This window comes from Panthera uncia, chromosome D2 (genome assembly GCF_023721935.1).
Source record: "Panthera uncia isolate 11264 chromosome D2, Puncia_PCG_1.0, whole genome shotgun sequence".
In the NCBI taxonomy this organism is placed as follows: Eukaryota; Metazoa; Chordata; class Mammalia; order Carnivora; family Felidae; genus Panthera; species Panthera uncia.
Genome location: NC_064818.1, coordinates 24,359,335 through 24,385,626, shown reverse-complemented (window position 1 = coordinate 24,385,626; position 26,292 = coordinate 24,359,335). Strand labels below are relative to the sequence as shown.

Here is a 26,292-nt window from a genome sequence, read left to right as displayed (position 1 = left end):
ATTTTCTTTAAGCCTAGAGCAAGAGGTCCATATTATCCAACTCCCTCCCTGGCCAAGTATGTTCCTGAGTTTTTGGAGGACATGTGGTATGTGTTTCATCATTAATGGATGATGCGGGCAGCAAACTCTTTCACAGTCCTCCCATGGAGAGGTGGAGTCTGTTTCCTCTCCACTTGAATCTGGGATGATTTCTGATGGCTTTGACCAATGGAATATGGCAGAAGTTATGCCATGAAAGATTCTAGGTTAGGCTGCAAGAGAACAGGCATTTCCACCTTAATCTCTTGGAGCTCTGAGCTGCCATGTAAGCAATCCAGCTACCCCACTAGAAAGACCACAGAGAGAGACCCTAAGTTTGCATGGAGGGGAAGAGCAGCCAGCTGGGCACTGCCTTCCAGACATCCTGCCGAGGTAATTGGGTGGACCTATCCTAGACCCTCCAGATCAAACCGGCCTTTCCAGTCGACATCACACAGAGCACAAAAAATTCGTCCAGCTAAGCCCTGCCAAAATTACGGGCTCACAAAGCAATGAAATAAAGTATTATTGGTATAGTTTCTTATAAAGCAATAGACAACTAGAAAAAACGCTTTAAGAATTTAGTCTTTGAAACTTCTTCCCTCCTTCCTAAAGACTGAAATGAAATGATAAAAGGACAAAGAGAAATGTAATTGCAGATTGATGTCAAGATGAAAATGAACTTAGAAAAGTGAAGATCTCATTTTAGCATAAAATTATATGCTTATGTTATTGAAAGTGAAGATCACATGGGAAAGGGCCAGATAAGCACTAATCGTACACAATAATTCATTTCATACAGGGATGAAAAATCATATCAGTGAGGACATGGGAGCATCTTTGCTATTGCTAGCTTTATCTTCTAATTACATACCCCGTGCTGATATTTTGCCTGTAATACCGAACACACCCGCCCACTGTTCACTGAATCTACTCACAAAGCCGAACTAAGAAATGGTAGGTGGATGTCGGAATGGAGCACAGAGGAGGAGGACAGTGCGTTAGAACTGGCTGAGGGGCGCCTGGGTGGCTCAGTCGGTTCAGCATTCATTTCTTGATCTAAGCTCAGGTCATGACCTCACAGTTCGTAAGACTGAGCCCAGCATCAGGCTTTATGCTGACGGTGTGAAACCTGCTTGGGATTCTCTCTCTCCCTTCCTCTCTCTCTCTCTGCCCCTCCCCCACTCATGCGCTCACTCGCTCTCTTAAAATAAATAAATAAACATGAAAAATTTTTGATTGAGGCAGAACTGTCTGATACTGCTCTCTGCTCCGACAGACAATAAAGTCTCACAGACACTGAACATCAGCGAACACCTATGTTTCAACCTGTTGCCCAGGTGGTTGCTCCTCAAGCAGTTGGTGAAGGTGATAGAAAAGTAGCAAATTTCTGACACTATGCTGAGAAATGAAGAAAGGAAAATGTACTTCTGCTTCTGATCCTTTTTCTGGGTTTGACATAAGGCAGAAGAAAATATTCCGTCCAAATTAAAGACCACCTCTCACTTCATATATTAACTCAGGGTGTTGTATATCATCACTTCTAATCATGACTTACAAGTATTTGTTTTTGGCATTTTCAGAGGTCAGTCCCCAGCAGACCTATTATACAAGCAATTTCATTCAGCTTGGAAATTGTACTCTGTAATTACACTATCCTTCAATAGTCACCCTGACTAGAATGTAAATAACCCAGGGAATTATATGGCTTAACATACTTTTACATTCAAAATAAAGTTGGCTGTGAAATTTAAAGCAGGGGATATAGGCTGATTCCCAAGCTTGTCTTCTCTATAATCCCCAAAGCCCATATCCAGGCATTTCAATTATTTTGGTATATATAACTTTTAAGCTCACAGTGTTTACTAGGTTTTTCTTTTCAAAGTAACATTGGTTTGGGGAGAATCCTACCTGGGTGTGGCTCTTCAAGCCCTCACAGGAGGTAAGAGAAAGATATTCTTTTATGCACAATAAATATTTGGGTTTGACTTTAGGTTGCTTTCCAGCATCTAATATCAGTTACTTAACAATTTACATCCTCTGCTACCTATTCTTACTTGTAAATAGGACTACATATTAAACACTTACTTTGTAGGGTTGTTATAAAAGTTGGAGATGAGGTATCTAAAGATATGGAGCCAAGCGGTGCCTGGGCAGCTCAGTCAGTTGAGCGTCCGACTTCAGCTCAGGTCACAATCTCACAGTTCATGAATTCGAACCCCAAGTCGGGATCTGTGCTGACAGTTCAGAGTCTGGAGCCTGTTTCGGATTCTATGTCTCCCTCTCTCCCTGCCCCTCTCCCGCTCACATTCTGTCTCTCTCTCTGTCAAAAATACATAAACATTTAAAAATTTTTAAAGATATAGAGCCAAAAAATAATAATAATAGAGATATGGAGCCAGAACTGTATACTCATTAACTATGTAACCCTGGATGAGTAGCTTTGATTTTCCATGACTGTTTTGTCATCTATAAATAAAAAGGAAGAGGTGGGCACCTGGGTGGCTCAGTCAGTTAAGCATCCAACTTCAGCTCAGGTCATGATCTCACAGTTCGTGAGTCAGGCCCGCTTCAGGCTCTGTACTGACAGCTCAGATCCTGGAGCCTGCTTCAGATTCTGTCCCCTTCTCTCTCTCTGCCCCTCCCCTGCTTTCTCTCTGTCTCTCTCTCAGAAAATAAATATGCATTAAAATTTTTTTTTGATAAGAGGAAAATTATATGCTTAGAGCATGGAGTTTTGTGAGAAGGATAAAATTATGTATGGAATATCTTAGCAAGCACTTACTAAGTGTTAGCATTGATGATGATATGGTGATGACACAATAATGATACCTACACATAGTAGTTGCTCAATAAATTATAGCTATTAAAAAAATTTAACGTTTATTCATTTTTGAGAGACAAAGAGAAACAGAGCATGAGCAGGGAAGGGGCAGAGAGAGGGAGACACAGAATCTCAAAAAGGCTCCAGGCTCCGAGCTATCAGCACAGAGCCTGACGCGAGACTCGAACTCACAAACTGCGAGATCTTGACCTGAGCCGAAGTCGGACGCTCAACCGACTGAGCCACCCAGGTGCTCCTATAGCTATTTTTAATGTTATTGAATTTAAAGAAAATGGGGTAAGTCCTATGCCACATGTATTCAGAATAGGAAAACTAGAACACATGGTCTAGTGTGCATTCTATCTATGTGAAAATAATCCAGGTTTATGATTTGTTCAGGGCCTGAACCCATAAATATGACAAGAACAAAAAGACCGATTTTCAATAGCTTTATTCAGCTATTCTCATCCCAACTGTGCATTGGCATCAACTCTTGATTTTTCTAAAATGACAGACATGCAGGCCATACCTTTTACCCCAATAATTCTGGTCTACAGGTGACTGATATACAGACTATCTTGAAAGTCACATAGTCATCTGATGCATTTCCTAGATTATGTATGCCACAGCTAGTCCTAGCCTGACGAGAGGCCTCGCCAAGGAAAACCAAGTAAATTCAAAACCCATGTATCGTGTCCTTTACTACTAAAACTTCTATTAACTCAAGACCCTATAACTTGATTTTAGAAAGTAGAATTGGCTCACTCTGGGTCTCTGAATAAAATGCCAGCTAAGGAAATTCAAATATTCACAGAAATATTGAAACACTTATAGAAGTTAGTCATGAATTCTATTTTCAAAAGCTACATATTTTAGTAAAAATGAGTAGTCTTGAGATAAAAGTGTATGTGATCCTCTAGCCTAAGCCAGCAGCCACCAATCAGAGCTGTGATCATTTTTTGGGAGTCAGGGTTTGAACCTGGGTCTGTGTGACTTGATAGTCTGTGTTTTTTCCAGTGTATCCTTCTATCTCAGGGGTATATGCCCACAGTAAGAAGGATGAGACGAGACCCCGGGTTTCCATCCCACATTCAATCCAGGGATGCAACCCTAATGTAAAAAGTGTCAATCTTACATTTTGGCTTGCCTTTAAGGAAAGATAAGCAGTAAGAAAAGAATTGTACAAATCCCAGGTAACTAATTTATTCCTTCTCTTCTTTGTTACGGAATGCCAGAATCTTTACACGTTCGTATAACAAGGTAAACTAGTGACTCAGCAATCATCCGATTAATTTGCATCATGCTAATAACGCTTCTGGGTAAAATGGGCCAAATGAAAATAGTGCTGAGATAATCTGATTTCACTTGGACAGACCAGGTGACCTAGGTAATTGCGAAAACCCCCACTTAGTTTTAAAGTGTGTAAACACAGTCAGAGCATGAGGTTTGCTATATTTGATTTCGTCTTCACTATAGAAAACCAAATCCTCACTAAGACTTCCAATAGACCAGTAATGATGGTGGGGAATTGCAGGTCTCAACCTCTCCTTTGCGGGGAGGGAGACAGCTTGGGTAAGACCGAACACCAAACATTTACAAGCTTTGAAGAAATGGCTGATTGGAAATTGCTCCTGAGAGAAGATCAAAGGTTGGGGCTTTGTGGAGAGAGGAACAGGATGGGTTTTAAATCAGTTTTTAAATCATAATGCTTTGTCAGTCAGCTGAGCACAAAGCATCAAGGCCTTTGCTGGGCAGAGAACAATTTTGACACAGAATGAAATGGGAAAATAGGATGTAAGAGGGAAGCTTAATGAACAACTTTGTGTCGATTTTTAAAACTGGATTTGGTTTGCTTTAAGGAAACTTTAAACATAAAGAACAGCCAACGATGTCAAAAGAAAAAGCAAGAGCAGTAAAACCGTCCAGATGTGACCGGCACAAGGTACATTGGAAAAAACATGGGCTGTCAAGTCAGACACAGCAAGGTGCAATGTCTGACTCCACGGCTTACTAGCCCTGACAAGTTACTTTCCCCGAAACTTTGCTTCCTCATCTGTAAAAGGGGGCCCTTCGTAAGCTTCTCACGGAATTGTTACAGCATTGAAACGAGACACTTCCTGTCATGCGGCAGGAATAGTGTCTCCAGTCGAACAGTAATATCAATTCCTTCCTCTCCCTCACCTCCAGACATCTACATGGAATAGTCTTTGATTATATTAGAAGCCATCCCTATCCTGGGCTTCCAAAAAGGAATGATACCATAAAGACTATAAATGACAAAGGAAAATACATGAGTGGTGTTTGGCTCACCAAAATCAGTAGTCCGCCCTTGCTACTAAGAGTGTGGTCGGTTGGGTGTGCCTGGATGGCTCGGTCGGTGAAGCGTCTGACTTGATTTTGGCTCCGGTCATGAACTCACAGTTTCAGGAGTTCGAGCCCCACATCAGGCTCCACGCTGACAGTGCAGAGCCTGCTTGGGGTTCTCTGTCTCCCACTTTCTCTGGGCCTCCCCCATTCACATTGTCTCTGTCCCTAAATAAATTAATTAATTAAAGTTTAAAAAAATTAAAAAGCGTGGTCACTTAACAGCAGTGTGGCTACCCTCCGTGAGCTTGTTTGAAATACAGAATCTCAGATTTCATCTCAAACGTAGTGAATTGAGATCCGCATTCTGAAAACATCCCTAGATGGTTTCTATGGACATGAAATTTTGAGAGGCACAGGTCTGACTTCATACCATCCAAGGAATTGTTTTACTTTCTGTATCAACTGGTTGTAGACTTGACTTCTAGAATAAAATGTTTAACATTCAAAGTCCTCCCAGAAAATGGGCTTAGTTTGTACTTCGAATGTTGTTCAGATACACTTGGCCTTCAGATGGTTTTGTGCACAGGTGTAGGGTTTATGTGTGATTTTTGTCTTTGTGTTTCTGTGATGGATATTATGAAGTGTTCTAGCAACCCAACATTCAAAACTGTTTTTATTTAAGGTGCGCCTGGGTGGCTCAGTCAGTTAAGCATCTGACTCTTGATTTCGGCTCAGGTCATGGTCTCGGGGTTCATGAGTTTGGAGCCACATAGGGCTCTGCCCTGGTGGCAGGGAGTCTGCTTGAGATTCTCTCTCTCCCTCTCTCTGCCCCTCCCCCACTCGCACTCACTCTCTCACTCTCTCTTGCTCTCTCAAAACAAACTTAAAAAACGTTTTTAATTAATATTCAAAAATTAACTATTTCTTTTCTAAATATGGAATAATACTTTCCATGGCACCTCAGATTTAGCTAAATGGTTTTAAATAATTTTAGTTTACAAGAAAGAATGTTTTTAATTGTTCTAATTGTATGAAAGGAGATTTTTTTTTCAAAGGAGATTTTTTTTTTTTTTGAATTCTCTTTTCTTTCTCTTCTACATCCATGAATTGACTCAAAAAATTCAAATTCGCTTTAACCATTTTTTAAGAAGGAAGCTGAACTGGAGCTACCACCAAAAAAAAAGTCTAACTTTGAATACAAAGGACAAAGATCTTCCCCAGAGGGGTCTAGCATCCTGAATATGATGTTTAGGGGAGAACTCAGGTTTCTCATTTTCCAGACCAATGAAGCCAAGGTAACATTGGAGGGACTGAGCTGGGAAAGGAGATGACCTCTCTGTCTGGACAAAAGTCGAGGCAGCACAGAGGAGTAGTTGAGAGAGTGGGATTTAGAATAAGAAAACCCGGAGTTCTTATTCAGGCCCTGCGATGGGCTAGTTGGGTGCTTCTGGGCGTGATACGTATTTTTCTGAATCCCAATTCCGGCTTCATAGAATGAGGAATCACAAACCTCAGTGGATTATTGTGTGACTCAAACCATACAAGTAAATGCATGTAAGGTATCCAGAAGAGTACCAGCCACGTAGTAAGGGCTCAGTGACTCAGAGCTGGTAGTGTCATTGTTTGCATGTGCAAAGTAAAGGCCTTTGGTTATGGATGCAAACCACAATGCAGGCGTTTCACCCTCCAGTACCCTACCCCCTGGGCAGCTGGGTATATGAGCTGTGAGAAGTATTCTATTGCAATGTTTAGATAAGAAATTATAGCACCTCAGGGCCCCCGAGAGGCTCAGTCAAAGTGTCCAACTTCGGCTCAGGTCACGATCTTGCGGTTCATGAATTCAAGCCCCACAGGGGGCTCTCTGCTGTCAGCACAGATCCCACTTCGGATCTTTTGTCCCCTTCTCTCTCTGCCCTTCTCCCACTGGTTTTTTTCTCTCTCTCTCTCTCTGTCTCTGTCTCTCTCTCTTTCACTGTCTCAATAAATAAATAAACGTTAAAAAAAAAAGAAATGAAAAGAAATTATAGCACCTTAATTTATTGAGTGCTGGTTCCAAGCACTTCTGTAAGGGCTTTACATATACTGTATCTTTACCCTTCACAACAATCATCTGTGTTGTTGCTATTATTATCCTCATTTTACAGAACTAGAATCAGAAACACAGAGAAAAATGCCTTGCCAAAGGTCACACGGTAAAGTGGCTATAGTGGGCAACTATAATTTTTTTTTCCATCTCCCTACTGAGCACTTTAGGTAGAGCACATTTAGGAAATGTTTGAAGGGGGATCCTGCTGTGAACACTGAATGGTGGGATGATTAAATTTGCACGTCGCTTGGTAAGGCTGTGGTGCCCAGCTGTTCAGTCAAATACTAGTGTAGATGTCCCTGTGAAGGTAATTTTTTTTTTGTAATTGACATTTTAATCAGTGGGCTTTGAGTAAAGCAGATTCCCCCTACTGTAGGTAATCTTCATGAGTCAGCTGGAGGCCTTCAGAGCAAAGGCAAGATTTCCCAAAGAAGGAATTGAGTCTCACAACTGCAACATAGAAATGTTGCCTGAGCTCCCAGCCTACCTGGCCTGCCCTGTAGAATTCACACTCAAGACTGCAACATCTCCTCTCACCTGAATTTCCAGCCTGCGGGCCTGCCCGATAGATTTCAGACTTTCCAACTCCCGTAATCACTTGAGCTTAAAATAAAGTATCTTAAAATAAAATAAAATGTTGCTTCTATTTCTTCGGGGAACTCGAATACAAATGGGGACATAAATCTCCTCTCCTCCTCTCTTGAGACTTAAGAGCACAACACAACCAGTCACAAAGACGGAGGGGGAGTTGAGCAATTATTGACGATGATAACGACATCAAGTATGTACTGGGGGCTGATATCCCATGGCAATGGCACCAGTGGCAGCTTCCCCATCGGGTTGTTCCTTCCCCATCAGGCTGACCTCCCCACCGCCGGGCCTCTTTGGTTTTCTGCCCATTCTTTGAGACTGGCTTTCCAGCTTCACTATAGACTCTATTATTCATTATCCTTCTTGTAATTTCCTTTATGTTTAAGGAAGCCCGATTGTCCTCTGTTGCTTACAACCAGAGCACCCTGATTACACAGTGGTGGAACAGTGATATGCATCTGGGCGTCTAACTGCTGTGCCTCCAGCCCTTTCAGCCTATTTCCTGCCACGACAGAACTTATGATTGGAAAAGGACCTTAGCTGTCAAGTCCAATTTTAAAGATGTGGAAACTAAGACACAAACCATTGATTTGTGGACTCTAAAACTCAGTGGGAACTACGAGAAATGACTCCAGGTGACAAAGGGTTATATAAAGAAAATCAAGGGTTATAAAAGGATTATATAAAAAAAGTTATACCTATCTATTCACAAATCCCAATATATCTAAATTAGGGGTTGAAGCCACAAATAGACAAACTAAGAATGAATTAAAATTCCAAAAAAAAAAAAAAAAAGGAAGACCTTTCTTATATTTCAGGAAAAGAAGCACTTACATACCTCATACAATCCAGCAGAAGAGAGAAGGTTTCGAATAAGGATAAATTGAATCAGAGATGCTCGGGAGCTCAGGACCAAGAGACACTGGCCACAAAGAAAGATGGGAGTGAAGAGCTCCAGTGGAAATAAGAGGGATTACCTGGGTATCTACAAACCAAGCCAGGAGTCCAGCTTCACCCAGCTCCAGCTAGTTTCTCCCAGCTCAGATCCTTAAGAACCGTGGCCAACAAACATATTATCCTCGGGCAAGAAATTGGAGGATTCCTCTTCCGGGATGGTATGGCCCAGGGGAAAGAGCTACAGAGATTGGTACCTGGGAGTACCCCCATAAAACGACAAATCTCTCTCCAATCCTGATGATATTTTTAGGTTTACCAGTTGACAAGCCACCCTGATATGCACAAGACTCCCAGATGGTTTCTCAGTGCCCGGCTCTTAAATATGAACAGAAAGCCAAGCATCTCCAGATACTCGAGAAAAGTCTCTACCATAATAGTGAGGAGCCAATCCCCAAAACCCAAAAGGGAACCCCCTTACAAAATATATCTAGTGACTCCTGATGGAAAAGCCCAGGAAATCTTGAAACAAGTTGTATCACCACAATGATAATGCTAATTGACAGACTTGAGGAAGAAAATTTCATGAGATGACTTTATTTATTTTGGGGCAATTAACCCAAAGATGGTCATTTAGTAACATAACCTGAATGAATTTCTGCCCTAGCTTCCCTTGGAAGAGCAAAGCCGGGGCACTTTAGAAAACTGAATACTTGCCTAGAGATTGACATTCATATGAGAAGGCTTTGGAGATGGAATTTATTTCTGAGGTCCAACAGTGTAGCCCAAAAATTGAACAGTTATCATGTTCAAAAAACTTTTAGAAACTGAAGCATGAAGGAAATACTCAAAGCAAACAAACAAAACAAAACAAAAACAGTAATACAGAATCCCTCGCCAAAAGCTAATTTTGGAAGTTTAGTATCAGGAAAGAATTTTCCCACTAGACCTATCAATCCAAACAATCTAGGCTGAGGAAATTGTTTCTGATTTGGAATGCAGAAAAAATAGACAAATATCTGTTAAATCTCCATGGGCTTGGCCTCTTGATGCACTTAACAGAGAATGGTCATAAGAATGTGTTATACAGTGCTTTGTAATAACCTCTCTAGCCAAATATTTTAATAATTCTCTTTTCACTTGGTCCATTGTTGCCTAAAAAGAGCACTCTAAAATGTCTCTCTTGCCTTCTTTCTTTATCTCTTTTTTTTTTGTTTTGTTTTGTTTTTAGGTATGACAATGGTATTATAGTAATTTTTTAAAAGACTATGTTTAAAGCAGTTTTAAATTTTTTTAATTTTATTTATTTATTTTAAGAGAGAGATGGAGAGAGTAAGTGGGGGAGGGGTAGAAAGAGAGGGAGAGAGAGAATCCCAAGCAGGCTGTGACTGTCAGCGCAGAGCCTGATGTGGGGCTCGAACTCACAAACAGTGAGAATATGACCTGAACCGAAACCAAGAGTTGGACGCTTAACTGACTGGGCTACCCAGGCACCCCATACAGCAGTTTTAGGTTTACAATAAAATTAAAAGGAAAATACAGAGATTTCCATGTACTCCCCTCCCCCACACATACATGGCCTCCTCCATTATCAATTCCACTCACAAGAGCAGTATATTTTTTACCAAGGATGAATGTACAATGACACATAACCATCACCCGAAATCTATAATTTACCTTGGGGTTCACTCTTGGTGATGTATGAAGAGTACAATGACATGTCTTCGTTATTATGATATACAGATTATTTTCACTGCCCTAAAAATCATCTGTGATCTGCCTATTCATCTCCACCTGCCCCCCATTCTATACTATTTGGTAACCCCTGACCTTTTTTCTCATCTCTATAAGTCTGCCTTTCCAGACTGTCATATAGTTGGAATCATACAGTATGTAGCCTTCCCATATTGGCTTCTTTCACTTGATAATATGCATTTCCATTTCCTCCATGTCTTTTCATGGCTTGATAGCTCATTTCTTCCTGGCAATGAATAATATTCCATGTTCTAGATGTGCCACAGTTTACCCATTCACCTAATGAAGGGCATCTTGGTTGCGTTTAAGGTTTTTGCACTTATGAATAAAGCTATTATAAATACCCATGTGCAGATTTTTGTATAGATATAAGTTTTCAACTCCTCTGGGTAAATACCAAAGAGTGTGATTTCTAGAGCATACGGTGAGAGTATGTTTAGTTTTATCTTCTTTTCTTTAAATTCTCCACTTTTGTTATTGTTGTGGAGTCATGATATCCCTGGTGATAGGCTTAGATAGCTCCAAAGAACAAGTCTATTACATTAGTAAAAGTAAATTTTAATATAATTTTCCCTAATAATTACTTTTCAATTATAAAGGTAATGATAAATATCAGCAATTGAAATGTTTAATAAGCATTGTTTTGGATTAGAAAATAATAGAGGATATTTAAGAAACAAAACAGATGAACATAAGGGAAGGGAAACAAAAATAATATAAAAACAGAGACGGAGACAAATCATAAGAGACTCTTAAATACAGAGAACAAACTTAGGGTTGCTGGAGGGGGAGGTGGGCAGGGGGATGGGCTAACTGGGTGTGGGCATTAAGGAGGGCACTTGTCGGGATGAGCACTGGGTGTTACATGTAAGTGATGAATCACTAAATTCTATTCCTGAAATCATTATTACACTATATATTAACTAACTTGGATTTAAATTTAAAAAATAAAGGGGCACCTGGGTGGCTCAGTCAGTTAAGGTCTGACTTCAGCTCAGGTCATGATCTCATGGTTAGTGAGTTCAAGCCCCACATAGGGCTCTGTGCAGATACTCTAAATAAATAAATAAATAAATAAATAAACAAACAAACTTTAAATTTAAAAAATAAATAAAGTCAAAAGAAAGAAAGAAAAAAAGAAAGAAAGAAAACTCTAACCTTTCCCAAGTGGAACCCAATATCCACTGCGAGCAGTATTACCAAGGAAATGGAAAAAAGGAGAAGATGTTTATAACCCCTTAATGCTGTCACACTGGGAGGATCCAGATTTCTGTTTCTATTCTTTAAAAACCATGGGAATAAGGAATGGATTTCCCCATGCTATTGTCCTGATATATGGAAAAATAAAACAAAGTGTGGGGAAGACATTTTATCTTTGCAAAACTTTAAGGTCCTTTTCTTCTGTAGCTCTTTGGACTGAGTTTAGGTGAAATTGCCCAGCAGCAGGGGTCAGGAATAGAAGCTGAGGAGTATGCTTGCCTTTACCCAAAAGAGTGAAAAGGGAGTGCTCTGTGGAAGGGACGTCATGGGGCTGGGGTGATGAGAAGAATGTGGACAACAAGACCTCAAGTAAGTAAAGTGAGGAACCAGGAGAAATGTCCTTGTTGGGGATAGTCAAAAGCATTCTAAAATCTGAGTAGATTTTAGGGTCTGCTTTGAAGTTACTTTTCTCTACCTCACAAACACCACCTTCAGGAGCACCACGTGCAGCATCCATGAGTGGGAGCATGTGTGTGTGACCAACGAGGGGCTAAATTTCAAATGTGGGAACACACACGGCAGACAGATGCAGATAACGGGAATAGAAAAGCCCTGAGGTAGACGAGACACAAGGATATAGGTGGTTGGCGGTTCTTAAGAGTGTGCTTTGAACTTTGAAACAAGGATCAGAGAGATTCTTGGGAAACTCTGCCAAAAAACAAATTCCATTTAATTAAACAGACTAAGTGCAATTTCTAGTTTGACATACTGAGCTTTTATCAACCCAAAGCATTAGGCTTCTCTTTTGTTTTTGGAGGAAATCAGACAGAGCAGGGAACTTTTATAGAACAAGCTGACTGTTATTGTTCTGGTTTCAACCCACCTGAAGCACAATTCTCCTTTTAAAAAACTTGGCATTTTTAGGAAACTTATTTTTTTTGCAACTGGGTGTTTTGGGGGAGGCGCTTAATATAACTTAAGAAAGTCTAGGTTAAGCCTATAGATTTTTTGTTTTGCATCATCATTCATACCCCCTTACATTTGAAAACAAGACTTAAACAATTCAAGTATTTATTCCTGTTTTGTTACATCCATGCCATTCATTCCTTTTCCTTGGAAATACTTTATTTCCACTATCTCAATGGAGTTGAAGTTCTATCTTCTGACTTTTGAAAGTTTGTCTTTAAAAAATAGATTACTATTTCTCCTGAACTGAAGGGAGGGGGGGAAAAAAACCTCCTTTCATTAGGTTATTATTCACTCTTTATGTTTGCCTTTTCTTCTCTCCTGTCAGTACATTCCATTAAAAAAATCTCGTTCCATAACTAGCTGGCTGAGTTCATTTCCACATAAATGTATTCATATCCCAGCAGCTACTTGGCAAAGAATTTTACAAAATTCACTGACCTTGAAAAACAGATAGGTATGAGGGATGCTCTAACTCTACATACCAAATGGAGGAATATTTACAACATGATGGTTTTTAAACATTGGTGGTTTCAGTGTACAAAACAGTACCATAACTGTTTATTAAGACCACCAACTTTATTCCCTTTGGACCATGGGTTTATTATTTTGATGACAACCTGCCAGTACTCATTTGCTGCAAGACGGTTGTGTGTTGCCCAGTAATGTGGGCAGAGGTTCCTGAACAGACTGCCTTCGTCATTATGATCCATATGGCCAAGCACAAATGAATGGGTGGGGAAGGAGTGGTTCTCACTCTGTCACAGTCACTCAGACTGTCCCAATGAAAGAGACAGGAAAGAGCCCAACCATGTGATTTTTTTTAAGAGCATTTCCATTCTCTTCATCTGCTGATTCATTGAATATCACCTCTCCAAGTCTCTTCTAAGCACTTATCTTATACATCACACTTTTGATCTTCAAGATGATTTTAAAGAAAAAGAAACATCATACAGGAAGAAAGTGCAAGGAGATTCAGAAATCTTACAGTCAAGCCAATTTATGGATCCAATATAAAGGAAATAATACTATCTTTATCATTTCTGTGCTCTTAATGGGAGCCACCATTATTATGAGAAAAATAATAACTATCCTTTATCCCACAGAAATGGAGAAAGAAGAAAAAGTTCAGTAATTCTATGACCCTGCAACAATCACTATTAACATTTTAATGGCTATCTTTTTATATACCTCCATAGGTACACACCCATAATTTTAAGTACACATGCTGATACGCAACAAAGTGTCTTTTTTTTTAATGTTTATTTTTGAGAGAGAGAGACAGAGTGTGACTGGGGGAGAGCAGAGAGAGGGAGACACAGAATCTGAAGCAAGCTCCAGGCTCCAAGCTGCCAGCACAGATCTCGACACGGGGCTCGAACTCACAAACCACAAGATCATGACCTGAGCCAAAGCTGGGCACTTAACCAACTGAGCCTCCCAGGTGCCCCACAAAGTGTCTTTATCTGGGTAGCTAGCACTTTTTGTCTCTCTCGCACATCTCTTATCCACCGTGTATTTTTCTCCACACACATATGGGTATGTGTAACATACACACACATGACCCAGTTCTAGTCCAGTCAACAGGGTGAAAAGAAATCAAGAGTTTACTGTCAGCCAGGACTCATATTTGCCCTTGTTCAACACCCAGTGATTTCTGTCCAGATTCTTGGGAGCGAGACCTGGAATCAAAATCCAAAAGAGGGGCTTCCCTAAAAACTCTGCCAAACCTGGGGCTCAGGCCGTGAGTGCTGTTTGAGAAAGCCTCCAACAGAGTGAGGTAGAGCACCAAGGAAGGCTTTTTTCCTGCTGTGCCACGAGCACAGTGCAGCTCTGGGTAAGTGGAGGTCATGGCACCCAGTGGGAGACTGTGGGAGAAGCGACGTGTACAGTGCGAAGGCAGTGAGAAGACTGAAAAGAGCTAAGAAAGGAAAGGTCATAAACTAAAAAAGAGACAAGAGGCACTTTAGTATAATGGGTGAAAACACAGATACTGGAGCCAGAGTGTGTGAGTTTAAATCACTTACCAGCTGTGCAAATCCCTTCATTCCTCTGTGCCTCAGTTTCCTCATCTGCAAAATGGGAACAATTAATAGTGCCTCCTTCATTGAATGTATTCATTTCCTAGGGCTGCCATAACAAAGTACCAGAAACTGGATGGCCTAATTTCGGGAATTTATCACCTCACAGTTCTGGAGGCTAGAGTACCAAAACTGAGGTATTGCCAACGTTGGTTCCTTCCAGGCCTCTCTCCTGGTTCTGGTGGCTGTTGGCACTCTCTGGCTTGCAGATGCATCACTCCAATCTCTGTCTTCATCTTCACGTGGCCTTCACATCATCTTCCCTCCGTGTGTGTCTGTCCCTGTGTCCAAATTTCCCAATATTTATAAAGACACCAGCCATATTGGATTAGCACCCATTTCAGTAACTACATTTGAACTTGTTTAATAGGGCAAAGAGACTATTTCCGAATAAAGTCACATTCAGAGGTACCAGGGCTAGGACTCCAGCATATTTATTCAGGAGGACACAATTCAACCTAGTGTTTTTGAGAGAAGTAAACAAACTCATGTGCATAGGTGCTTACTGCATTGCCTGGCATATAATAATCACTACCCAACCATTAACTAGCATTAATAATAGTAGTGTGTTGGGGCACCTGGGTGGCTCAGTCGATTAAGTGACCGACTTTTGATCTTGGCTTAGGTCATGATCTCACAGGTTTGTGAGATTGAGCCCCGCATTGGGCTCTGTGCTGACAGCATGGAGCCTGCTTAGGATTCTCTCTCTCTCTCTCTCTCTCTCTCTCTCTCTCTCTTTCTCTCTCTGCCTCGTCCACAATTATGCATGTGCTTGCATGTACCCTCTCTCTCTCAAAATAAATAAACTTAAAAAAAATAAAAGTAGTATGTTTTGTATAAATTAAAAGCCAAACAATGTATTTAGTGATGTACCTAGCAAGAGAAGCAGCTTGGTAGATGCCATGTTGTAACTGACTGGATGATTTATAAAATCATTTGAGATAGCTAGAAATTTCCAGAAACCTTGGGAAACAGATAGAAGGGAGACTAAAGTCGTGAGTGAGCAGGTGGGAGCAAAAGCCAGCAAATGTTGGTATAAGGAGATTCACATGATACACACACAAAATACAGGCTTTTTACAAATCCCTGATCTGACCTTTACTTGTATAAGAAATCGATTCAATAGCCACTCTAGTTTGGTCCACCTGGTACTCCATAGAAATCCATGTGTAGGCTCCTGGCTTTCTCCTGAATTACATTTTAGCCCACAAGATCAAGGATTGACAGAGAAAATCAGGAATGTGAATACGTGAGTGTCGAGGGAGCTTATAATATAAATAAAGTAGAAAGCCAACATATTCATTTTTTGAGAGATAGTCCACAAGTGAGTGATGGGCAGAGGGAGAGAGAGAGAGAGAGAGAGAGAGGCTTGTATTTACTCGAAGCAGGGCTCAAGCTCACCCAATGTGGAATTCAAACTCACAAACCATGAGATAATGGCCTGAACTGAAGTCAGATGTTTAACCGACTGAGCCACCAGGCACCTGCCATCATATTCATTTTAAATAAGAACCGTATCCGGCAGGTGGGGCATATACTTACAAAGTTCTGACTAGCTCACCATCTCCCTGAAAACAAGGCATATGAAAAGTGAAATTGTCTGTGGCTTACTTGTCATGGTAAAACCAGAAAAGGGTGAGATTGCTTTGCAGTTTAAATGGTTAATAGCAGCAGGTTCAGAGAGAATGTTGTACCTGTCACTATAATAAAGATATAACTGCTCAGGGACCAGAATATTGGTCTCATGAAGTGAGTCCTTTAGATCTTTGTCTTCCTTCCATGCAGTCCTTCCACAGCCAACCCCAGACACCTGCCTTTCCCACCACCTCCACACCACACCAACCCACTGACATGTTTACACCAGTGACAAGATAGTATTTTGAAATGTTAGTAAGGGAATTTTTCCCCAACATTCTCTGGCGTCCCTTAAACCTTCCTCCATTCAGGAACTTAGGTATTTTGTTGTCACTGCCTCAGGATGGAATGGCAGAGGAGAAGTCCAGAGAAAAGGAATCTTCTTGGTTTCTGAGTTTCAATAGTTTAGGCTCCTTCGAGAGAGGGAAGAATCCCACCAAGACAACAGATTGGGAGGAATATGATGCTCTAAGAGCAAGACTTCCTGTCCCAGACATTACATAAGTCTCCCAATCTGGGGACAAGGAAAGAATCAAAGAATAAATCCAGGAGATATCAGACGCCTGTCTGTCCTCAAGGGGATTCTGGCCTGTCCCTGGGTCCCTAGGAAAGAAAGAGAGGTAGACACCTGAACTGATTGAGATTCAAGTTCTACCAATTGGGAGAAATGGGAGCTCAAATCAGAAGGCAATTAGAATTATAGGAAAACAATGCCTTGTATTAGTTGCAAACATGAGTTTACAAACAGTTTCTCATGTCACATTAATAACCTCTATCAAATAATAATCTAGTGTCCCTCCAGCCATATAGCCACTATACCTCCATAAGGAGACCACATCTCTCTGCTCTGATTTATTAGATTTTCATTTATAGTTGAAAGCTCAGAAGGCAAATTTTTTTCCCATTTTCTTTTTTTTCCCCCTTAATTTTCAGTTGACCATGATATGTTGCCTCTGTCATAATCCAATAAATACTAGTTTATCTATTGGGACAACTAAGCAGAATAATTGAAATTGAAACAATGTCAGAAAACACAGGATATGTTGTCTGTGTTTTGAAGATAATACATTATTACTCATGTTCTATACAAATACAAAACATAGAACTACTACTTGAATGCACACATGTTTAAGTTCAGAAATTTTCTCATGTTATTTTCTATATCAGTTTACATACATGTATCTGTAGACCATCTGTACAAGTTTTGCTTATGATTCTAAATTAACAACCAAAATATTGAATTCCCATAAGCTTTACATTGAGATATTTCTTTTTTTTAATTTTTTTTTTCAACGTTTATTTATTTTTGGGACAGAGAGAGACAGAGCATGAACGGGGGAGGGGCAGAGAGAGAGGGAGACACAGAATCGGAAACAGGCTCCAGGCTCTGAGCCATCAGCCCAGAGCCTGACGCGGGGCTCGAACTCACGGACCGCGAGATCGTGACCTGGCTGAAGTCGGACGCCCAACCGACTGCGCCACCCAGGCGCCCCTACATTGAGATATTTCTAATTTGGTTTCAATTAAGCATTCCATTCCAGAGAAACCAGACTCCTGTGCCATGCAGTAGTCTGGCAGAAGGCTCTCCAAGTGCAGGAAGAATATTTAGCATTGATGTTCAGTGCCTAATTTTGAAATTTTAATTATTTGGCTTAAGCATAAGGTCACTTATTTTTTAATAAGTCTCCCCTCTTTGAAATTTTTAACTGGCTCACTCAGTCATCTTGACTAGCCTGAAAATAATTGAGAGAGAGAAGTATATATCTTCTCAGTTGCTACCTGCCTTCATCCTCCCCACACACAAACCCACACCAATTAAGTATGTGCAATGCAGGAATGAGTCAAGACTTAAAGGTTAAGAGCCACACTATTGATCAAAAGTCAGAATTTTGTAGCTGAGAAGAGACCTTCAGAATATGACAGAAGACTGTAAACATGGGAAATTTTCCCACAAGCAAAACTGTAGCATGGGCCCACATTACATGACTTCTCAGCGTACACCCCTAAAGTTAACCGAAAAGTTTTGAACTGCCACCCGAGCAATGACACCATAGGCCTCAAGGCCAAGCTGCGGGATCTAATGATTTTAAAATAATGGCGGAAATTCTCCTGGTATCCACAGTTCATTTTCCTTTAAGCATTTTGGAAGAGACTATAATACGGGCTTCCCTATTGCCTCAACATGTGAAATCTATTTCTTTCAACAGAGAAACGGGAGGTTGGCGGTATGGATAAGGGAGTATTTGTTGTTTAAGGAAAAGACCCCGTTGAGTTCAAAGAGAAGCTGAGACAAAAAAAAAAAAAAGAGGGGGTCAGAAAAGGAGAGGGAAAATATCTTTCTATTCTTTCTAATGCATTATTCTCCCTCCAGGGAGATAGATATAGATTTTTTTTTCTTCTAAAAATCAGATTTTTCTTCACTTTGGCAGGAGATAGAATTGGTTTGTGAACACTTTGTGCTGTAAAACTTTGCCTGGAGCGGAGTTTCTGTAGTACAGAAGGGTCATGACAAATCTAGGTACAAAGAGAATAAAAAAGGAAGAAGAAACCATGTGTTCAGCACAGATGATATAACAAAATTGTTCTCCCATTTGAAGGGGTCTCAGTTAAATGAAATCTAAAACTAGTGTATCCCTTCCAAACTGTTAGAGAATTCTGATAAATATACATGCACCCCATATCCAAACAATACATTCATTCTGTGGAACACACAAATATTCTGCCCTTCAGTTAAGCTGCACTGACAGACTGCTCCAAATGCACCTTAAAAACTACTGACAGTTTTAACTATCTAGTGCTGTCTTACACTATTTTCCTTTCTTTCTCCATTTAGAACAACCAAAATAGTCCCTAAATGAATATTGAGAAATAATAACGTATATTCAAGACATATTTTCCAAAAACAACAACAAAAAAGAAACCTCAGTCTTGTTTCAGTAAGATTGAAATAATAACAACAGCTCATATATCAATCATTATTATCTCATGTGCTCCTCAGAATGAGCTTGTAAGTTCGGGAGAACAGATATTTGCTGCGGGAAAGAACTCTGAACAATTAACCTAGGACTTATAGGACCTCACCCTATCATGACTTCGTATAGTACCAGATAAATGTTTTCTCATAGGAGGGTACATAAGGCCACTTAAGTTTCAAAATAAACGAAGTTTTTGGTTCACAAGAAACTGGAGTCTTTAGCTTCAGTAGGTAAAGCCTGGCATACATCATTTGTCACCCAAAAAACGCAAATTAAAATCTCTATGAGATGCTATTACATACCCTACACAACAGCTATAATTAAAAAGACTGCCAACGTCAACTTGAAGAAGATGTAGAGGGGTTGAGTATAAAACTGTACAACCACCTTGGGAAAAGTTCTAGAAGTTTCTCACAAAACTAAACTAAACTTGCCAGCAGTTTCCTCCTAGATATCTACCAAAGAAAATGAGAACATATGTCCATAAAAAGACTTACACGACGATGCTCATATCATCTGTATTCATATTAACCAAAACCTGGAAACAGCCTAGGCATCCATCTTTGGGGAATGTGGATATTCATGTAATGAAATAGTACTGAGGAATAAAAAGGAACAAACTACTGATACAAGAACAGGAATAAACCTCAAAACATTATTCTGGGAGAAAGTAGCCTTACGTAAAGGAATACATACTGCATAGTTCCATTAGTATAAAGTTCTAGAAGAAGCAAAAAGTAAGAACAAGGGTTATCCGGGGACCCTTTATTGGGGAGACACAGAGGGAACTTCCTGGAACGATGGTTACATCCCTAACTCCATGGGGGTTTGGGTTGTTGCACAGATGTAAGCATTTCTTGGAACTGGTGATAAAGTACACTTAACATTTGTTCATTTCACTGTATGTTAATTCTACCTCAATAGAAAGAGAAACTATCAACAGATATTGAACTCTTAATTGATGAGAGGCACATTAAAATATTAATAGGAGAGGGGTAATGGTTTCTCAAGCTAACTTCCAAATATATAAAACATTTCATTTATTTTATTTTTAAAAAAATTTTTTAATATCTATTTATTTTTGAGACATAAAGAGACAGAGCATGAACGGGGGAAGGTTAGAGAAAAGGAGACACAGAATCCGAAGCAGGCTCCAGACTCCAAGCTGTCAGCACAGAGCCCGACACGGGGCTCGAACCCATGAGCCGTGAGATCATGACCTGAGCCAAAGTTGGATGGTTAACTGAGCCACCCAGGCACCCCTTTAAAGAATTTTAAAAGGTGGATTGCTGGATGGCTGGTCGGTGTATTGGTTTCTTATTGCTGCTGTAAGAAATTTAGCAACTTAATACCATACGAATTTATTATCTTACTGGGAATCAGAAGTCTGAAATGAGTTTCACTGGGGTAAAATCGAGGTGTGGGCAGGGCTGTGCTCCTTCTGAGGCTCTAGAGGAGAATCCATTTCCTTGACTTTTCCAGCTTCTACATGTTGCCCACATTCCTTGGCTCGTGGGTTTTTCTGCCATCCTCCAACACAGGAGCATCTGACCCTGCATCGACTGTCACATTGCCTTCTCTGACTTAAGGATCCTTATGATCCCACTGAACCCAAATAGATAATGCAGAATAATACCCCCATCTCACGGTCCTTAACAAAATCACGTCTGTAAGGTGCCTTTTGCCGCGTAAAGTAACATCTTTAGGGGCTCCTGGGTGGCTCAGTTGGTTAAGCATCTGAGTCTTGATTTTGGCTTAGGTCATGATCTCAGAGTTTGTGGGTTCAAGCCCTGCATTGGGCTCTCTACTGACATCAAACAGCCTACTTGAGATTCTCTCTCTCCCTCTCTCTCTCTCTCTCTGTCTCTCTCTCTCTGTCTCTCTCTCTCTCAAGTGAATAAACATTAAAAAATTTTAACTTTAGGATTTATTAAAAAAATAAGTAACATCTTCACAGATCCCAGAGTTTAGGACATGGACATCTTCAAGCAGGCTAATATTCTCCCAACCACAGAGGAACAGAGAAAAGGATAAACAGTTGACAGACCAAGTATAGTGAAATGTTAATTAAAGAATCCGAGTGGTAGGTACATGAGTGTTCAATGTGAAACCCTTTTAATTTTATTTGTTTGTTAGAAATTTTACACAATGAAACATTGGAAGAAAAAGGCCAAAGCTTAAATTCTAACCATGACTGGTAGCTTGACAAGACCTTTCTGTGTCCCCAGAAGGGGCCAAGACAGTGAGTGGAACCAAAGAGAGCTCCTGGTCAAGATGAGGAGGAAGTGGGCACAGATGCCAGAGTAGACTGGGAGTCAGAGAGGAGGCAGGCCAAGGCCATGGAAGTCTGACCAAGAGTTGTCTGGACACCAGTGATCAAGGACAAGCAGGATGAGCAAACACCTCCCCAGAGCTGGTAGGTACACTCTCCCTGAACTCCTCCTAATGCCTGAGGGCACATAAGCACACCTGCCCCACCGCCAACTCTGAGAAGAGGAGGCAGAGGGCTAAAACCCCAAATTCATTATTTATAAACATAAAATGACAGAAGAAAAAGACTGAAGAACTTCCAAGGGCAGAATTAAATTTTCTCAACCACGTGGTATTAGGAAGTGGAAAGTAACCTTTTTTTAATAGGAAAAAGAAATTATATTTGATGCAATCTGAACTGCAGTCTATAAAATCCTTATCTGTAACATTCACACCCATTTAATGGATGAAGAAACTAAGGCCCAGAGAAGCAAATTTTCTTGTTTTCAAGCTCAGGGTCCTTCCCAATAGAAAGGAGTGTGGAGAACTGGTGAATAGGAGCGGAAGGGAGACTGAGAGAATAAACAGAGGTTTTACTGACAGAGCAAAATAAGACAACCTGATCTGACTAAGGAAATAGTAGTAGAGGAAGTTTTCCAACTTATTTTTTCCCACTGTGATATTTTATATTTCTTCTGAATATTCAAAAATTACGGCTGCCCTAAATGTTTCAAATTGCCCTTAAAAGAAATTTCCTGAAATAAAACAGGACTGCCTTCTAGTAACAGTGGCCCAAAAGCCTTTCAAATATTCTTATACCTCTCCCAATAAAAGAAAAAAATGATACATAGTAGGGATGATATCCAAAATACACAACATTCTATATGGCAGGAGAATTCCCCAAATTTGACACAACTGTGAACTATCCACATAACTATACAAGTGCAAACCAGTCAAATATCAGCTCTGTATCCAGGTTATTTCATCCCTTGCCATTAGGAGGCAGGTACATAAACTGACTGTTACTTAAACAATGGGAAACCATTCTAAACAATAAGGCAAAGTCTTGTAATAACTTGAGATTTATTATAATACTTGGGCCATTTAGTCAAGTCTTCCATTCAAACACTCTCCTATGCTAATCACATCACAAATGTGCATAGTTGGAAAGGAAAATTTGAGGTAAATTGGGTTGGTATAAAATACTTTTGTTTTAATGCTGTATTATGCTTAGCATATGATGAGGCCTTCAATAAATAGGTGTTGAAGGAGTTCCTGGCTGTCTCAGTCGGTAGAGCATACAACTCTCAATATCAGGGTCACGAGTTCAAGCTCCTTGTTGGTCATAAAGCTTACTTAAAATTTTTTTTAAAGAAGAACTAAAACAAAATAGGTATTCAATAAATACTGTTGAATAAATTTTAAACATGAATGAACCAAAATACAAATTTCTTCTTATTGCCTCTGATGAATGTACTAAATTCACTAAATACACTCACCTTGAGAAAAAACTTCATGGCAACAAGGTTCCATCTATCATACAGGTGCAAATGTGAGGTAGATAGGAGCCATAGTGTCTCCCAAAATGGAATAAGCTTCACATGTAAGATTAAGTTCATTCATGCAGAGAAAGTTGATTAGCCTTCTGAGACTGCTGAAAATCTGTCTTGCACAAGAAAAGAAAAGTTAAAAAAAATTAAGAGTTATCACACTAAAATATGTTCTGAGATGGAATGTTTAGAAGATAATCATAGGTTTGCAGCCTGGGAAAAAGAATGGCTATGTCATTACTTATACAGCTAAACAAGATTTCAATGCTTCTATGTTTAGTGCTTAACAAAACACGACAGTTGCCAAACACATTAATCCACTTCATTAGCTATTAAGTTAATGAAGTTATAAAATCAAAAGACCTTTGTTACCTGGATGTCAAGGTTCTAGTACAGTAAGATAATAAATACCAGGGGTATCTTAGGTCTCAAAAGAAAAGCCTACTCACCTGCTATTATGCTCCAAACAGTTCTGCTTTATGTTTTGAGAGGGAAAAAAAGCAAGAGAGATATAGAACCTATAGTCTTGCATTATTTCTCCACACTTTTGATAAGTATCCCCCTCCCAATATGGGATAGGATTTGTAACAATGATATACAATGAAGAATTTTCACTCATAATTTTTTAAGTAGGGGAGGAGTTAGGTTATTATACAAAACATGAACCCAGTTCATATCTTGAATGTTGAGAAATTTGCTAGCATTTTTAATTCTTTAACATTTAGATAAAAATGACCCTAAATGATACAGGGGAAAGTTTTGAGTTTTTTTGGAGACTTTTGTTTTCATTTCCTTCATTTTATTTTCAAAATTTAGACATAAAACACATACACGTATTTCAAGACTCAATCAATACCTTGACATTTCCTACCTGAGTTTCCTTTGGTTTTCAATATGTCAGGTTTTAGCTACTCAGCTGTTGGCTCTTTCTGGTGAACACATCTCAGGAGAATTTGACCAGCCCTTGAAGAGCAAGATATAAAATTGGGATCCAACTTATGTTCTAACATCAGCAGAACATGTTGTCCAGGGGGTTCCAAACTTATTTTTAGACTCTAGCCAGTTGCAAATAAATAAATAAGTAAGTAAAAAAGAACAAGAGTCTATCTAAACTATAGGAAAGGAAGATTCCCCTCACCAACAGATAGTTGAATCATTGATACTTTTCTTCAAAACCAGTGTGTTTTGCTGGACATTAAGTTTTCCACAGAGTCCTTCAGGAACTACTGCAAGAATAGAAAGGTGAGGATACTAGAAAAGGGGGCTCCCAGATCTGGATCATCAACCCCACTCCAGCCAGAGCATATGTCTCTGGAATACAGGGGGCTTCATTTAAAAAACAGAAGATGGGAAGGACATCAGGAGTTAAATAAGAATGAATTTGAAAACCACAGTGTCAGAATAAGAAGATACAGGGGGGAAAAAGTAGGTATCTTTGATTAAATGAAGTGAAGACTTTCTTAGGTCATTAAACCAAATAAGGAAGAATTCAGAATGTGCTTCTGTGACATAATAATAAATATTTATTGGTCTCCACCCTTGGTTCCTGACACAGAGCTCCTAAATCCCTTTGAATTTCTTGGGTGAGAGGAGCATCTTTTGTCTTAATGGCAACTCTTGGTGGGTTTCTGGGTAGCTTCAAGATGGGGGCTGGTACCCAGAAACACTAAGCCATAATTAGAAGCTGGGAAATGTCAGCCCCACCCTATCCCAGCCTCCAAGGAGAGAAGAGGGGCTGGAGATTGAGTTAATAATCAATCATGCCTATATGTGATGAAAGGATTCCAAAAACCTTAAACTATGAGGTTCAGAATGCTTCTGGATTGGTGAGCACATCCATATAACAGGAGGGTGGTCCATTCCAACTCCACAGGGACAAAAGCCCCAGTGCTCAGGACACTTCTGAACCTCATTCTATGAACGCTTTCATCTGGCTGTTCATTAGTATTCTTTATAATATCTTTTATAATAAACAAATAAACACAAGTATTTCTTTGAGTTCTGTGAGCCATTGCAACAGATTATTGAAACTGATGAGGGAGACATGGGAACCCCCAATTTGTAGCCAAGTCAGAAAACAGTATAGGTAACTTGGAGACCCACTACTCACAATCTGTATGTGAAGTAGGGACCAGTCTTATACTACTAAGCCCTATCTAACCTTGGCTCCAAGTAATTAGTGCCATAACTGAATTATATTGCAGGACACCTGGTTGGTGGTTGCAGCACCAGGCCCTGGCCACTATCTGACCTCTTCTTCATAAGGCCATTACTTTCAGGAGTGGAAGACATAACTGGCTTTTCTAATACAGAGAGGAAGGCAGAGACTTAGACAAAATGCCAAGATGGAAGAATTTATCCCAAGTGAAAGAACAAGATAAGGCCACAGCCAGAGATCTAAGTGAAGCAGAGATAAGTAATATGCCTGATGGAGAATTTAAAGGAACATCATAAGGATACTCACTGGGTTTGAGAAAAGAATAGACAACATCAGTGAAACCCTTACAACAGAGATAAAAGAGTTAACAGAACCAACCAGAGATGAAGAGTGCAATAAACAAGACTGGATATAGGCTTGATACAATGAACAGCAGGCTGGAAAAAGCGGAAGTATGAATTAGTGATCGAGAAATCAAAATAATGGAAAATAATGAAGATGAATGTAAGAAAGAAGAATATGCAACACAAGAATAGACTTAGGGAACTCAGTGATTCCATCAAACATAATAACATTTGTATTATGGGAGTTCCTGAAGAAGAAGAAAAGAGAAAAAAGAGGGAAGAAAATTTATTTCAAGAAATAATAGCAGAAAACTTCCCTAATCTGGGTAAGGAAATAGACATCCAGATCCTGGAGGCAACAGAGAACTCCCATTAAAATCAACAAAAGCAGGCCAACACCAAGACATATTGTAAAGTTGCAAAATGTAGTGACAAAGAAAAAATCTTAAAAGCAGAAAGACGAAAGTTCTTAACTTCCAAGGGAAAACCCATAAGGCTACCTGGAGATTTCTCAACAGAAACGTGGCAAGCCAGAAAGGAGTGTCATGATATATTCACATGCTGAATGGGTAAAATCTGCACCCAAGAATACTCTATCCAACAAGGCTATCATTCAGAATAGAAGGAGAGAGAAAGAATTTCCCAAACAAAAACTAAA

General features: G+C 39.8%; 1 protein-coding gene across 1 annotated transcript in view; it reads right to left on the bottom strand.

Moving 5' to 3' along the window:
* Positions 1-23,241, bottom strand: part of LOC125933259 (uncharacterized) — a 40,886-nt gene extending 17,645 nt beyond the window's left edge. Inside the window, exons 1-2 of the mRNA XM_049646148.1 lie at positions 23,082-23,241; positions 14,669-14,713 (exon numbers count right to left, since the gene is read on the bottom strand). Coding sequence (XP_049502105.1) covers positions 14,669-14,713; positions 23,082-23,201 — 165 coding nt within the window. The 5' untranslated portion in view covers positions 23,202-23,241. The remainder of the gene's footprint in view (positions 1-14,668; positions 14,714-23,081) is intronic.
* Positions 23,242-26,292: the final 3,051 nt, after the last annotated feature.